General features: G+C 41.5%; 1 protein-coding gene across 4 annotated transcripts in view; it reads left to right on the top strand.

The window, feature by feature from the left end:
* Positions 1-17,139, top strand: part of LOC133647083 (calcium-dependent secretion activator 1) — a 316,166-nt gene that overhangs the window by 152,267 nt on the left and 146,760 nt on the right. For 3 of the 4 annotated variants that reach the window (XM_062043190.1, XM_062043199.1, XM_062043182.1), the window contains exons 14-15: positions 16,060-16,161; positions 16,235-16,298. In XM_062043190.1, the coding sequence (XP_061899174.1) occupies positions 16,060-16,161; positions 16,235-16,298 (166 nt within the window). Of the gene's footprint in view, positions 1-240; positions 403-16,059; positions 16,162-16,234; positions 16,299-17,139 lie in introns of all 4 variants that reach the window. The other variant, XM_062043172.1, reaches the window with a different exon arrangement.

The raw sequence follows: 17,139 nt of genomic DNA, 5'->3' as shown, positions 1-17,139 counted from the left end.
ACAACAGGTGCAGACTAAATTTGAGTTTATTTGATTATGTCAAATTGTGACAAACGAAATGTAAAACAGGGAAGCACACATAAAATGTCTTCGCCTTGCATATTGTAAGTTTTATGCTTTGTTTGAATTTTAACAACCTTTCATTTGTCTCACTTCCTTTTCCTGTAAAAACTTTTACCTGTGGTCATAAAATATTTACCTCATCCTTTAAACTTCTAAATCCCACACAATCCTTCCTAGTCAGCGTATCTCAGAGTTGTTGAACTGGCCAGTATCAGAGGCCCAGTTAGAGAGAATACTTTCCCCCTCTGCTCCTGAGCCCTCTTCCCAAAGTGTTAGGAGAGAACTCAAAATCCTGAAGAAAATGGATCTCATGTCTCAACTTTTATCCAGACCAAAAAGGTGAGTCTGATCTACAGTGATCTTCAGGTATTTTTTGCAATTATACATTATCCATCCATCCATTCATCCATCCATCCATCTTCTCCCGCTTATCTGAAGTTGGGTCGCGAGGGAAGCCGCCTAAGCAAAAAAGCCCTGAATTCCCTCTCTCCAGCTACTTTGTCTAGCTCTTCCTAGGGGATCCCGAGACATTCCCTAATCAGCTGGGAGACAGTCTTGCCAACGTGTCCTGGGTCTTCCCCGTGGTCTCCTACCGGTCGGACGCGCCCTAAACACATCCCCAGGGAGGTGTTCGAGGGGGCATTTTGACCAGATGCCTGAACCACCTCATCTGGCTCCTCTCGATGTGGAGGAGCAGCGGCTTTACTCTGAGCTCCTCCCGAATGACAGAGCTTCTCACCCTATCTCTAAGGGAGAGCCCCGCCACCCGAGGGAGGAAACTAATTTCGGCCGCTTGTACTTGTGATCTTGTCCTTTCGGTCATAACCCAAAGCTAATGACTATAGGTGAGGATATGAATGTAGATCGGCCGGTAAATTGAGAGCTTGGCCTTCCAGCTTAGCGCCGTTTTTACCGCGACAGACCAATGCAGGGTCCGTATCACTGCAGACGCCGCACCGATCCGCCTCTAGATCTCACAATTTACTCCTCCCTCAGTCACTCATGAGCAACACTCCAAAGTACTTGAACTCCTCCACTTGGGGCAGGATCTCTGACACTGATCGTGCAGGGAGCGTACCGCCACAATCAGGCGGTCCGATAGCACATACTCTCTGAGCACTCTCCATAGGACCTCCCGAGGGAAAAAGTCGAATGCTTTCTCCAAGTCCACAAAACACATATAGACTGGTTGGGCAAACTCCCATGCACCCTCAAAGATCCTGCCAAGAGTATAGATTTGATCCACAGTTCCAAGACTAAGACGAAAACCTCCTGGATCTGAGGTTCGACTATCCTGCGTAGCCATCTTTCCAGGACACCTGAATAGACCTTACCGGTAAGGCTGAGAAGTGGGATCCCATGGTAGTTAGAACACAGTTGGTTCCCCTTTTTAGATAGTGGAACCACTACCCCAGTCTGCCAATCCAGAGGCATCGCCCCTGATGTCCACGCAATGTTGCAGAGTCTTGTCAACTACGACAGCCCCACAGCATCCAGAGCCTCCACCCCCGCGACCCTTGCCACCAAGGAACTTCTTAAATACCTCTGCAACCTCAGGCCCAGAAATAGGAGAGCCCACCACAGAGTCCCTCTGCCCTCATTGGAAGACGTGTAGGTAGGATTATGAAGGTCTTCAAAGTTTTTTTTGCAGTGTACAGTATTGTTCGTACAAAACGTGGAGTTACACATCGTTCTTGTCAAAGAATGGTTCTACTGCAAAATGTTGAGTGAACTGACTTGTGAGACAAAGCTCTCTGCAGGATTCTCAGGGCATTCAATCGATCGCAACTGGACTGTTTGTTTTGTCCTCAAAGACATTTCACCTCTCATCCGAGTAGGCTTTATGAGTTCATGCTCATAGACTTAGATAGGTCAGTTCTAGTCTTAGATTTAGATAGGTCAGTTCTAGTCTTAGACTTAGATTGGTCAGATCTAGTCTAGCGAATGGTGCCAATACCTCAGTAGGCTTCATGAGTTCATACTCATAGACTTAGATAGGTCAGATCTAGTCTTAGACTTAGATAGGTCAGATCTAGTCTTAGACTTAGATAGGTCAGATATAGTCTTAGACTTAGATTGGTCAGATCTAGTCTAGCGGCTGGTGCCAATACCTCAGTAGGATTCATGAGTTCATGCTCATAGACTTAGATTGGTCAGATCTAGTTTAGATCTGCTCATAGACTTAGATTGGTCAGATCTAGTTTAGATCTGACCAATCTAAGTCTATGAGCATGAACTGATGAAGCCTACTTGAATGGGAGGCGAAACGTCTTTGAAGACAAACCAAACAGTCTAGTTGTGATCGATTGAATGCCCTGAGATTACAATGACCTGGATGAATGAGAATATTCATTGACATCTCTCTGCTGGATTGATAGCTGCACTTCCCCTACAGATAGCTCCATCAACCCACTTTATTTAAGGCACCTAAAAAAAAATATTCACAATTGGAAGCAGAGAAAAGAAATCTGTTGATATGCGGATGCCCAACCATTATAAGGCAGAGAAACACTCTTTGCAGGGTCACTCCTTCTTACATGCAGATCACGCAGTGTGCGTAGGGCCTTGCAAGCCGTTTGGGGCCCCATTTTGATGAAGAGGCGCATGTAAAATTGTATTTAATGAATGACGAGGCGCTGTATATGAAATGTTATGTCTTCCTTGCCCCTTTCTGCTCTGTCACTGATAAGAATATAATAGCAGAAATCCATTTACATCATCGCCCTTGTGGTGCGCACAAAACAGACTTGGCGGGTTTAATCCCCGGCTGGAGCTGTGACAGGAAGGTTTGCTACTTCGTGTTTTACTCATGTTAATTTTGTTATTTTGCCCTAAAAAATAATTATTCAACAATTTATTTACCATTAATTTGTTTTAGTACAAATCATGCAGCAAATTATATTCAAGTAAGAGTCAAATTGTATAAAAATCGCCAAATACAATTCTGCTTAGGGCTCCGATTATGACAGGCCCCTGATTCTATAGTGTATTTTTTGTAATTATTTAACGATTTCTAACTACATTTTCTTAAATTTTCCATGAGAAAACCTGAAATTAATATTTTAAAAAGTAACAACATTTACCTCAAACATTTGATGGCTAAGAATAGATTATAGATAAACTCAGGAGTGAGAAAAAATTGTGATATGGCAATATATTTTGATACTTTTTAACTTTATTTCAATGAAGTGTATAGATACAGAAGTTAGGGGGATCCTAAAACACAATACAATGTAATGGTGTGTAAATACTGCTTTAGGTAGTCCATCTTGATCAATGATGTGACCTCTGCCTGTCACTGACGTGAAAACTGTAGACCTGAGCCGATGGGGCAGGTGCAGACATGGCCTCCTTTTTCCTCTCTCTTTTCGCCAGATGGTGTTTTCGTCTGTTCTCCTCTGCCGCTTCTACTCCTTGACAGCTGAGTCCACGCCAGGAAGAGCGGTCCGCAGAGGCAGCTTCCAAGGCAGTGGGCTGTATGTTGCACTTCTTTAGGAAGATCTTGAGCTGGTCTTTCAGCCTCTTCTTCTGGCCCCCAGCAGAGTGGCGGCCCAAGTGGAGCTGGCCATACAAAATTATGTGTGGCTGGCATTTTGATGACATGGCCGAGCCATCTTAGTTGGCGAAGCATGACAATGGTCTCTATGTTGCAGCTGACTTACTGAAGGATCACAGAGTGTGGGACACGATGTGTTGTAGACACCTTATATGAAACGCCTCCAGCATCTTGAGATGGCGAGCATGGATTGTCCATGTCTCACAGCCATATAGAATGTTTGTGATGCATATTGCCTTGTAGACTGAGATTTTGGTGTGGAGGTGGAATAATTGTTGTTGAAGACTCTCTTCCTCAGGCGCCCAAAGGTGGATGAGGCCTCTTTAACCCGGTGTTGTATGTCCTGGTCAATGCTGCAGTCATCTGAGAGGATGCTTCCCAGGTATTTGAAGTGCGTTTCAGGATCTCAGCAGAAAGGGCGTTAGGCACAGGGGATTTAATGTTTGTCAATGGCCTTATGGCATCATGGACTTCAGAGTAGGAAGGTGGAAGGTCAAGGCTCTGTATGGTGGGTAGGGTTGGAAGCTCCTCTAAAACTGAGGTGTCAGTTGAGGCTTGCTGGTTTAACAACGCCTCAAAATGCTCTCTCCATCTGTGGACAATTAGGGATGCATCCCTAATGAGGGAGGATCATCAGCAGTTCGAAGGGGGCAGACAATATTGGTTCTTGGGCTATGGGTGGATTTAGTTTCATCATAGAAATTATGCATGTCATATCTGTCTGCATGTGACTGTATTTCCTGTGTCTTGGATGCCCACCACTGGTTCTGGAGTAGTCTCAGGGCACATTGTACCTTTCTCCTGTTGTGTTTAATGGCAGCAGAGGTTCGGTTATTTACTTAGGCTTAATGGGCAGTGTGAATATTGGTAAGGAGAGTGGAGATGTATGTGGCGTTTTCGTCAAACCAGTCCTGATGTTTCTTTCTGCTTTATTCGGTCGACACGTCGACTGCTGCATGTTTCCTCACGTCATTAACTTTCAGTCACAGCAGCTGATGGACGCTATATTGAGAAAATAAAACAATAGTTTTCTGCGTCGCTTTATACTTTTAGTGTGGGACAGATGCGACTGTCTCCAATATTGTCCACACCTGTCTCCATCTAAACACCGAGACTCCGCAGAAAGGAAGCGAGGGAAAATTAAGTTAAACCAAGAGTTTAGCTTTGTTTACTCTGATGGGAAATCTCCAGAGCAAAGTCTGCATAGTTTGTTCCGACATGATTTTCAGGCCAAACGACGCTAGTGTGCATGCGCCAGCGCTGCTGTGACTTAGTTTCCAGGAAGTAAGTAGTGTTGGCTAAAATGCATTAATAAATGACAGTTTTTCGGTAATTAAAAATGTAAACAGAATTACTAACTGTCTGGAATCTTACCGTCGTTTATCATTATACTTTTACATCCCTAATATGTGTGTGTATGTATGTATGTATGTATGTGTGTATATATATATATATATATATATATATATATATATATATATATATATATATATATATATATATGTATATATGTATGTATGTGTATATGTGTATGTATATATATATGTATGTATATATGTATATATATGTGTGTGTGTATTGATATTGCTATTCATTTATTTTAACCAAACTATAGTTAGCATTAAGTATATGTGCTGTCACAATTAATTTGCATATATACATGATTAAAGCAATAATGTTGCAATTGTTTGTGGCATCATTGACCTATCAGTGGTCTTTATTATATAATTAATATATTAGGTATCATTATGGAGAGGTGTACTGCCACCAATTTCTCAATGTCACTTTATTTACATTATCAATACAGAAATTGCCACAACATTCCATAAGTTAAGTTTAGTAAAAAGAGCAGCAGTCCAAAAAGATTGGCCTGAGTCATCCAATCATGTGAAGAATTTTATTTTATCTGATGAGTCCGCTTCAAGGTTTAGACATTCTCATTTTTGTAAGATGTATTATTGAGCTCATGTTGTATTTGCCGTGTATGTGTGGTGTGTGTGATGTGTCAACATCTCAGTTGACCATCTGCAGATGAAGTGTAACAAAGATGGACGAGGGGCACTCTCAGACTGAGAGAGGAGGTCAAGGGGGGCCTTCTGCCACAGCCCCCCTTCACCTCCAATCCACATCGCCTCATCCATCCTTCCCCCTGTCCCGCTGACAAACTGTGACTTGAGGACGGAGGCCTCGTCTGATTGGCCCGGACAGATAGAGCCTAGCTTTAAGAGAAAAACACAAAAAAAGGAGAGTAAATAAAGCATGGCAATATAGGAAATAGAAGGATATCAAGCCAGTCAGCAGTTTTTCGCGGGTTTGCATATTTTTAAACCCTGCATGGAACAAGTACGATAAATATCTGCCTAAATGTGGATCTTGAAGAAAATATTGTCGGAAGATGTGACAAGAACATCAAGTGAGACTTGGCCACTTGGTCCATGTTGCCTGCAGGAGCAGCCATGACAGGTTGACACATTGTCACTAGTGATGGTTGAACGTCTGTGTTACTGACACACACTGCGCACCTCAATCAGACCAACCCCCACCCAAACAAACCCACCGCCGCCCTCTAATCGCCTGCTGGCCGAGAGATGGATGTACTAAGTGCTTACTACGTGTCATGACTTGACTTGTGTCCACATTTGTGTCAGGTCCACTTAAATCATCTGTTGTACTTATTAGGAGTGTCCCAATCCGATATCAATGTCGGATATCAGCAGAAAAAAACTAGTTTTGGATTACCGTATTTTTCGGACTATATGTCGCAGTTTTTTTCATAGTTTGGCCGGGGGTGCGACTTATACTCAGGAGCGACATATGTGTGAAATTATTAACACATTACCGTAAAATATCAAATAATATTATTTAGCTCATTCACGTAAGAGACTAGATGTATAAGATTTCATGGGATTTAGCGATTAGGAGTGACATATTGTTTGGTTAACGTATAGCATGTTCTATATGTTATAGTTATTTGAATGACTCTTACCATAATATGTTACATTAACATACCAGGCACCTTCTCAGTTGGTTATTTATGCGTCATATAACGTACACTTATTGAGCCTGTTGTTCACTATACTTTATTTATTTTAAATTGCCTTTCAAATTTCTATTCTTGGTGTTGGGTTTTAACAAAAAATGTCCCCCAAAAATGCGACTTATACTCCAGTGCGACTTATACATGTTTTTTTTCCTTCTTTATTATGCATTTTCGGCCGGTGCGACTTATACTCCGAAACTGCTACTGGCTGGCATCTCCGATACAATGAGTACCACTTGTGCAAAGCTGGACAGCCAGTTAAAATCTTCATATCCTCCAATAGCACACACGGTTGGTCTTTTCTTGTGTTTTAGTCGTCATTTATAAATGATAAACATATCGTTGGTTATAGGCTTCTCGGAGCTAGCAGCTACGCAACAACTAAGCACTCAATAAAAGCACACAAGCTAAACATACATGTCCTTAATTGGGCTATATTGCAATGTAAAGCAGTACATTTGACAAACTGAAATGCTAACAAAAAGCAAGCTAGCCAGAAAGCCTCAAGTAACAAAATATACTATACGACTATCACGCTAGCCAAATAGCCTCAAGTAACAAAATATATTATATGACTATTGAGTGTATACCTGCAAAATGAGCTAAAAAGGCTTGTATACTAACCTGCAAACGTTAATACCTGCAAAGTTAGCTAAAAAGCTAGGGTTGCTAACGTTGTTAAAGTTAGCATGCTAACAGTTAACATGCGGCAGTTCCCAAAACATTTAACTCTAAGGTGTATACCAGCAAAAATTTGCTGAAAAGCATGCCAATTACTCTAGATTAAATAGAGTTGCATATTACTGTAACATACAAAGTCTCGAAGGCAAAAGCATATCAGAAAGTAGGCAGTAACAAAAGTGTCTGTATCAATAAACATATTGCATCATGGACTTAACTTCATGAAGTATTGTGGCCACCAAGTACCGCCAAAAACAAATTACCACTCCACCTAAAGACGGCATAAATCCATTCCATATAATATTAAATAGGTTAGTGGTTTTCATATTTACTGTACCATTGTCCGCAAACATTATTTTACCATTCCACACTACAAAATAAAAGTATGTTTAATTTGTGCTGATATCAAATCTGATTAGTATCGGTATTGGCCAATACTCAAAACTCCAAATGTCATGGCCTCCGTTACAGTTGTAGACTTGTGTTGTTTTTTCCCGTATGTGGTATTTGTGTTCCTGTCCAGTGCTCTTATTTTGTAATACATTTTCCCTGTCTGCTACTGAGCGCTGGCTTCTATACCTGTCTCTGATTGGCACCCAGGACACACCTGTTCTTGGTAACCAATCAGGCTCCTATTTCACCTGTTTCCCGGGCACTAATCAGAGAGCTATTTAGTCTATGCCCTGGCCTCACTCGGTCTGGTGGTTTTGTTTGCTCCCATGCAACAAGTTACGTTCTCATTTACGCTCTTTGTCTGTATTGTTACTAGCATCTTTTGGCTATCCTTCTTGTTTTCCGTGCCGTGGGCACCACGCAGCATATTTTTGTCTGCAGCTAGAATAACTTATTTTCACCTGCAAGCCGCTTCCTGATATCCCTCTGCATCTTGAAAAGACGACCTCCGGCCTAATGCCACAACCTAATGCCACGACAGCGTAACAGAAAACCACTAGCGTACAGTCTTTTCGAAGAGGGGGTGGAGGATCCCGGCTACGGGACGTGGCTGGTCTTGAAGGCGATGGAGACAGAGACTCTCCGGTATTCCCCCTTGGAGCGCGAGGACTTAATATGGGGGCCTAACGGTTCGCTGGTACCAATCGACTCCGTCTGGCGCTCACAGCCAGCCCGGACGCGTCAGCGAAAGCGGAAGTCATCCAAGAAGGCTTCGACTCGCGGCAGAGACGCCCCAATCCCGCAATCTCCTCCTCCAGAATGCAGCACGCCACAACCTGCTTCGACTTCTATGTTTGGTAATCCAATCGATCACTTTGCCAAACATTTCACTGCATGGGCGGTCGAACAAATTCACTCTAACTCGAATGACGTCATTCTACCGGAGTGCGGCGATAACATCACTCCGCCGGCATCATCAAGGGAAGACACTGAGCAAGATTTTTTCCCAACTTCATTGTGTCAGGCACCTCTTAAGGACTTTAATTCCACAATCGAACATTATCAGAATTTTATTTTGAAATTTAGATCTTGTCAGTCCCAGCCGCCTCCTAATTTCCAAGCTTCGCCCCCTATGGTTCAAGCTCCGCCCACTTCTCTGTTTTCTCCCTCTTGGTCTTCCTCACAATCCGCTACTAGGATGACTCAGTTACTGCCAGCCGAACTGCCACGCCCTGTAAGACCTTCTTTGCCTGCAACTGAAGCCTTGGACGACACTCCTTCAGCTCAGGCTTTGGACGACTCTCCTCGACAGTTCCACGTTGGGGTGTCCAATAGACATTTTGGACAATCGAGAACGGAGGAGTCTACCCCCCTCCTTTCGTCCCCCCATCCACCCCTAAAGACTGTTTCAGATAGCACAGGAAGCGTCTGGTATCTGGCCCGGCCACCACCACCAGTCCTTCGGCATGACCAAGCCGCAACCCCCAGCAAGGCCACCTCCGCCTAAGTCATGACTAGTACCGGCTCCACGACTGGTTCCAGAACCAGCTCCTGCGCCGAGGAAAGCTCCCGTTCCTGCGCAGAGGCAAGCTCCCGTTCCTGCGCCAAGGCAAGCTCCTGTTCTTGCGCCGAGGCAAGCTCCCGTTCCTCCGCCGAGGCAAGCACTCGTGGACTGGTTGGGCAAACACCCATGCACCCTCAAGAACCCTGCCGAGAGTATAGAGCTGGTCCACAGTTCCACGACCAGGACGAAAACCACACTGCTCCTCCTGAATTCGAGGTTTGACTATACGGCGTAGCCTACTCTCCAGTACACCTGAATAGACCTTACCGGGAAGGCTGAGGAGTGTGATCCCACAATAGAAAGAAACCACCAACCCGGTCTGCCAATCCAGAGGTACCTCCCCTGATGTCCACGCAATGTTGCAGGGTCTTGTCAACCAAGACAGCCCCACAGCATTCAGAGCCTTAAGGAACCTCATCCACCCCCGGCGCCTTGCCACTGAGGAGCTTTTTAACTACCTCGGCAATCTCAGCCCCAGAAATAGGAGAGCCCACCACAGATTTCCCAGGCTCTGCTTTCTCATAGGAAGATGTGTTGGTGGGATTGAGGAGGTCTTCGAGGTAGTTCCTCCACCGATCCACAACATTCGCAGTCGAGGTCAGCAGCCCACCATTCTCACCATACACGGTGTTGACAGTGCACTGCTTCCCCTTCCTGAGGCTAAGGATGGTGGTCCAGAATCGTCCAGAAGTCGTTTTCCATGGTTTCCCCGAACTCCTCCCATGTCCGAGTTTTTGCCTCTGCGAATGCCAAAGTCGCACACCGCTTAGCCTGTCGGTACCTGTCCCCTGCTTCCGGAGTCCCCTGAGCCAAAAGGACCCGAAAGGGCTCTTTCTTCAGCTTGACGGCATCCTGTAACCCGCTGGTGCACACCAGCGAGTTCTAGGATTACCGCCACGACAGGCAACAACCACCTTGTGGCCACAGCTCCAATCCACCGCCTCGACAATAAAAGTACGTGGCATGGTCCACTCGGACTCCATATCCAGCGTCTCCCTCGTGACATGTTTAAAGTTCTTCCAGAGGTGGGAATTGAAACTCTCTTTGACAGGAGACTCTGCTAGACGTTCCCAGCAGACCCTTACAATGTGTTTGAGCCTGCCAGGTCTGTCCGGCATCCTCCGCCACCATCAGAGCCAACTCACTACCAGGTGGTGATTGGTAGAAAGCTCCACCCCTCTCCTCACCCGAGTGTCCAAAACATGAGACTGCAAATCGGATGACACAGCTACAAAGTCGATTATGGAACTGCGGCTGATGCTGTCCTGGTTCCAAGTGCACATATGGATACCCTTATGTTTGAACATTGTGTTTGTTATGGACAATCTGTGACGAATACAACAGTCCAATAACAAAACACCACTCGGGTTCAGATCCGGGCGGCTATTCTTCCCAATCACACTTCTCTAGGTTTAACTGTCGTTGCCAATATGAGCATTGAAGTTACCCAGCAGAACAAGGGAATCACCTGAGGGAGCACTCTCCAGTACTCCCTCGAGGGAATCCAAAAAGTTTGGGTACTTTGAGCTGCTGTTTGGTGCGTAGGCACAAACAACAGTCAGGACCCATTCCCCCACCCGAAGGCGGAGGGAAGCTACCCTCTCGTCTACTGGGTTAAAGTCCAACATGCAGGCTTAGAGCCGGGGAGCAACAAGAATTTCCACCCCAGTCCGTCGCCTCCCACTGCGTGCAACGCCAGAGTGGAAGAGAGTCCAGCCCTTCTCGACAGAACTGGTTCCAAAGACCTTGCAGTGCTTCAAAGTGCGTCCGACTATATCTTCTCCACCTCCATCTCCATAGCAGCGTACTTCCGACTTCCAGCAACAAATGTGTGTGACTTGGTAACAGACAACAGAGACGACTATTTTTGGACAAATGAGGATTCACAACCGTATCTTTTTGAAGCTGAATGTACGGCGGATGAACTACTGCTTCGAGAAGTGAGCACGAAGGAAGGGTGTAATATTGGAGCAGACGAAAGTCGAGAGAGTGACATTGGTGTGACTTTGACACTGTAAATGTGGAACTTGGAGCCATGCTATTTTGACAAAAACGAAGTTTTGACCCAAAATAAACGGGAAAAAACGTCCCCGGCCAGCTGGACCAAATGCACAACTTTCCATCGAGTGAGTCACTTTAATATTGATCATGATACACGCAGCACATCATGCCTGTTATTACAACTACAATACATACACTGTCGAGCTAACTGTGTACAAAAAAAAAACATGAAAAGTGGGCTAATACTTTACAGTTACGTTAAAATAGTTTTTCAGTCAGTACAGATTGGTGTCCTATCGCATTGTGTTGTGCATTACAAACATAAACGCATTTCCTGCTGACGTAGAGGCTAGCTTGTCTCTTTCCGTAGCTACCTTTTATGATTAATACCGAAGCATGCCGATGTGTTACTCTACTGGAAAAATAGTTCCTCCGTGTTTGGTCTTACAATAACAATGTCGCTACAGCTTGGTTATTAAAGTTAAAGTACCACTGATAGTCACACACACACTAGGTGTGGTGAAATTACCCTCTACATTTGACCCATCCCCTTGTTCCACCCCCTGGGAGGTGAGGGGAGCAGTGAGCAGCAGTGGTGGCTGCGCTCGGGAATCATTTTGGTGATTTAACCCACAATTCCAACCCTTGATGCTGAGTGCCAAGCAGGGAGGTCCCATTTTTATAGTCTTTGGTATGACTCGGCCGGGGTTTGAACTCACGACCTACCAATCTCAGGATGGACACTCTAACCACAAGGCCACTGAGCAGGCTTTTATACAGGTTACGGAACGTAAATGAAGTATTGTTGGCGTTTTTTAAATGCATTTTTAAAGTGATTTAGAGGTAGAATTGATGCTCCCATTAGCTACATTGCTAGCCATGTAGAACGAGACGATTTTTTCATGTTATAGACTGCAAAAAACCCAAAAAACTTCTGTCTTCTTGTCTCTCATAAACATTGTGAACGATAAGCAGAATTCCAAAAAAGTTCCCCCTTAATTCTTGTTTGTGTGAAAAGTGAGGCACCATAATATTAACAATGTAATTAACATTACATTCACTTGTTGCCAGCCTTGTTACTAAACTATTGTGTTGAACATGTTTTAATGTAACATCATAATCATCAAGCCATACTGGGAGTGGTGCAGTTTTAGTGCAAGGGAAAGTTTGCATGTCATGGGTTCATCAGAACAAGTCTACAGGTGGCAGCCACAGTCTCTTGAAATGTTCATGAAAAGTGGAAGTGGATTTGATGATGGCTGATGCTGACCATGCTGGTACCTTTGATATCAGACGCCAGTACTCATGAAACATTGTTTGATGTGTTTCACCAACACCGCCTTAAACACACACGCACGCACACACGCACTGTAGTCCAGCGAGAGGACATGTCAAAAAGTGGTGGGGGTGCACACGGGGTGATGGATAGAGGGTGTGTCATTTGTCCTGCGTCTCATCATCGTGTCACAGCCACCCGTCCAGCGCCTCTTCTGTCACATGCACTCTGCTCACATTCCAGCCAGAGCCCACCATGTCAGAAAGGATAAACACTTACTGGCACATGCACACCTGCTTTATGTGTATTGAAATATTATTTCACCTGTCAAAATACTCACTAATAGCAAAATGAATTGGAACGTTTTCATGAACAATACACACAATTAGTACTTCTATAATGATATACATTGACGCCATAATTGTTCACTAATGGACTGCTTTGTTTCAATCATATAAAATAATAAAAAATATAATAGTGCATACTAGTAATAATGATAATATAATAATAATAGTTATAATACCAGTAGTAATACAAATAAAAGTAATTAATAATAATGATACTAGTAAAATAATAGTAATAATAACTAAAATAAGAGTAATAATAAACATAATAATAGTACTATAATATAATACTGGTATGGTATTATACTAGTACTAAAATCGATATCAATAATACTGCTAATTGTAATAGTAGTGATAATGATAAGAGTAATAATATATTATTGATAATTAATGGTAATAATAATGGTAGTAATACTGAGAATATTATTATTAATCAGTACAGTGATAAAAATAATAATCATAATACCGATAGTAATAATAATAGCAGTGATAATAATACTAATCGTACTATAATATAATACTAATATAGTATTATACTTGTACTAATATTGATATCAATAATACTGATAATCCCAATAGTAGTCATAATGATAATAGTAATACTATATTATTGATAATTAATAGTAATAATAATGGTCGTAATACTGACAGTATTATTAATCAGTACAGTAATAAAAATAATAATCATAATACTAATAGTAATAATAGCAGTGATAATACTAATTGTATTAATAATCAATCAATCAATCAATCAAAGTTTATTTATATAGCCCTAAATCATAGTGATAACAGTAATAGTGATTATAGTAATAATAATGATAACAATAGGCACATTAGTAATCATAATAATAATAACATTGGTGATCATAATAGTAGAATTAATAATAAGAGTAGTATCAATAATGATAGTAGTAAATTTCAGTAATAACAATAATACAATATTAATAGTAGAACTACTATTATAATAATAATAATAGTTGTAATAATAATATTTAAATAACAATAAATTAGAAATGATACTAATAAGACAATGAGTACAATAGTATGAATGTTTTTGGCAGCATAGACATTTAAAGATAAAGGTGCTGTCACTTAAAAAAAAATCCAAATCAATGTTGTTTTGAGGAATGTCAAAAAAAGGTCAAATGTTTTTTTTTATTTTTTAAATTGATGGAACTACAGTACGCAGGGTATTCGCGGGGACTTAAAAAGTCTTAAATCCAACAATTTATATTTAAGGCCTTCAATTGTCTAAAATTCTTCTAAAATCTCATAAAAGGTCTTAAACATGATTTTGAAAGGTCTTACAAATCTATTAATGTTACTTTTTTTTAAAACACGCATAAACTTCAGTCTTGCTTTTAAATGTTTAGATTTTTGAGGATACTATAACGTAATTACAAAACTGAATCAAAGTAGGCTACTTGTGCTGCCCGGTCCGAATTTATCTTGCACCATCAGCCAGTGTGCTGTGCGCGCGCAGCGGTATGTTGTTACAGCTTAGCATAGCAGCGGAGAAAACTTAATGAAAGCCCACAGAAAAGCCAAATTACTTGCATATCCGCCCTGAGATCGGTAAGTTGTGAGTTCAAACCCCGGCCGAGTCATACCAAAGACTATAAAAATGGGACCCATTACCTCCCTGCTTGGCACTCAGCATCAAGGGTTGGAATTGGGGGTTAAATCACCAAAAATGATTCCCGGGCGCAGCCACCGCTGCTGCTCACTGCTCCCCTCACCTCCCAGAGGGTGATCAAGGGTGATGGGTCAAATGCAGAGAATAATTTCGCCACACCTACTGTGTGTGTGACTATCATTGGTACTTTAACTTTAACTTTAACTTATAATAATGTTAAGTCCAAGTTGAACGATTTGTGGCTTCAGAACGAACAATTCAATGCATGCTTGAAGCCGGTGGATGGAAACGTATAAAGTCTTTAGTACCTGGATGTGGAGCCAATGAGGAGGGAAGCGTTTGTAAACATTGTGGTGAAAGTGAATGGAATGACAATGAAAAAATCATCAGTGCTACGTGGGTAAAGTGGCGCCAATATTAGATGTTTACTAATTAAATCATACTATTACTTATAGTAAGCACACAATAATTTATCTGTGGTAGGAGTGTACTCAATGGACTAAAACTATAAAAAACATAATTATCTTACATTATTTCTATTTTTTATTCCAATCATTTCAGGTCAGCTTCTCCTGCCTAATCTTTTCTCCAAGTTTATACAGCAGCTGACATTAAAAGTTATAAATGTTGTCTGTTTAGCGTTTACACTCAGTTTATGGTTGGGCGAGGAAAGCAAATGACATGCTTAAATAAAAAGTTGTCTTTGTTTATTAGCAATATGTTTTTAAGAAAGTCACACACAAAAAACGGTAAAAATGTATTCATACACACCAGATACAAAACGAGCTGAGACAATTTGAATGTCATCCACACTATTCTGATCCAAATTCTGTTTGGGGCTTGCAAGCCATAATCGACTTCTTTCTTTTTAGACATTCACTCTGTCTGCACTTTTGTGTTTTTCACAACTTCAAGCAGATACCGTATAAGTACTGTAGATGTTTGTATCTGTTTGCTCATTTCTGATAGCCGCAAAAACACTGCAAAAGTAAACCATTTAGCTTTAGCAGATATGCTAACAGTCCCTTTCACAGACAATATATTGTTGTGCTTTCTTTTACCATTACTGAGGTTGAGGTTATTGCTGCATGAAAACCCTTGACATGAAGCACACTGCAACTTTTGTAAGAAAACAGTTCTATGGCAAATCTGAAAAATGGCTGTTATGATCTTTGCTAATATATATATATAATATATATATATTTTTACAATTATTTTACAATAGAGAGGCTTCAGGTGTATTTAGTTAGTTTAACCTTTTTGTTTTCCAATGTGAAAGAGCGCAAATTAATTAATATACTTCTGGTCCTTTAATGTTCCTTTATGCCTTTGTACTGTTTTGTCCGTATGGATATGAACTGGTCTTAAATTATATTCATTATGGTCTTAAAGAAGTCTTTTAAAGTCTTAAATTTGATTTAAAACCTGCAGACACCCTGAATATGACTATTGCCAGGTGGGATGATGTTTCATGTCGCTCTTGAAACTCTGCTGGTATGTTTTAGGCCTGATGGTATCGGTACTGTAACAACTGAGGAGAAGGATCGCTTTAACGAGATCAAGGAAAGACTTCGAGTGCTTCTGGAAAACCAGATTACACATTTCAGGTATTTATTTTTTATTTATTAGTCTGGCAATCATGAGAAAGCTAAATATGGTGTGTAACTTTTTGTCCAAAAGGTACTGTTTTCCATTTGGACGCCCGGAGGGTGCACTGAAGGCGACTCTATCCCTGCTTGAAAGAGTGAGTGAACACACCAATGGCGAGTCCAATAATATTTCATTTGATTTACATCCACCTAATCCTAGTCTGTCCAGAACTGGGATTAACAATATGATGATAGAAATTAATGAATACAAGTATAGTTAGGCCTGATCCACTAAGATTCTAAACAACAAGTGCTAAATAGTGTTTGTAAGATATAACATTAGTAGTAGGCGTGTTGTGGGTGATCTACTAAGACTGCGTGTACAAATAATATTAACCATATAATTGTTATTATTATTAGTTACAAAATATTTTGTATGTACTACCGGCTGTCACCATGGAGAAACCCTACACATCAATGGTATCATGCTCCAAATTGTGTTATGTTGTGAAACATGCAGCCCACCGCTATAATCTGTGGCATATTTTCTGCACTATAAAAGTGCAATGTAAACAACAGAACCTTTTTGTGTCTCCGAAGGTGCGCTCTTGGGACCGTACAACCGGTATTTTTTTCACAACACTGGCAATAACTGTGGTGGTGCGTTGGAATCATCTCGTCGCCAGAAAATGCATATTCCAAGAAGTTTTTTTCATATAACAGATTCAATACACTCTCGTTTATCGCTGTTAATTGGCTCCAGGCCTGACCGCGAGAAATGCATTCCTGCGAAGTAGATTAATCAATAATTGATTAGTTAATTATGAATCAAATATTATATAGCTGGATTATAAAAAAAACTATTTATACAAAAGTACATAACAGTGTTTAAATTCATAAAAGCCCTCTAGACATGAAATAACACCCACTTTGTCACCTTCACATTCCTTTAATCCAGTGCTTCTCAAATATTTCTGTTACGCCCCCCCATGGAAG

Source organism: Entelurus aequoreus, linkage group LG01 (genome assembly GCF_033978785.1).
Source record: "Entelurus aequoreus isolate RoL-2023_Sb linkage group LG01, RoL_Eaeq_v1.1, whole genome shotgun sequence".
NCBI lineage: Eukaryota > Metazoa > Chordata > Actinopteri > Syngnathiformes > Syngnathidae > Entelurus > Entelurus aequoreus.
Note: the sequence above shows the minus strand (reverse complement) of the source record. Positions and strands in the feature narration are given on the sequence as shown.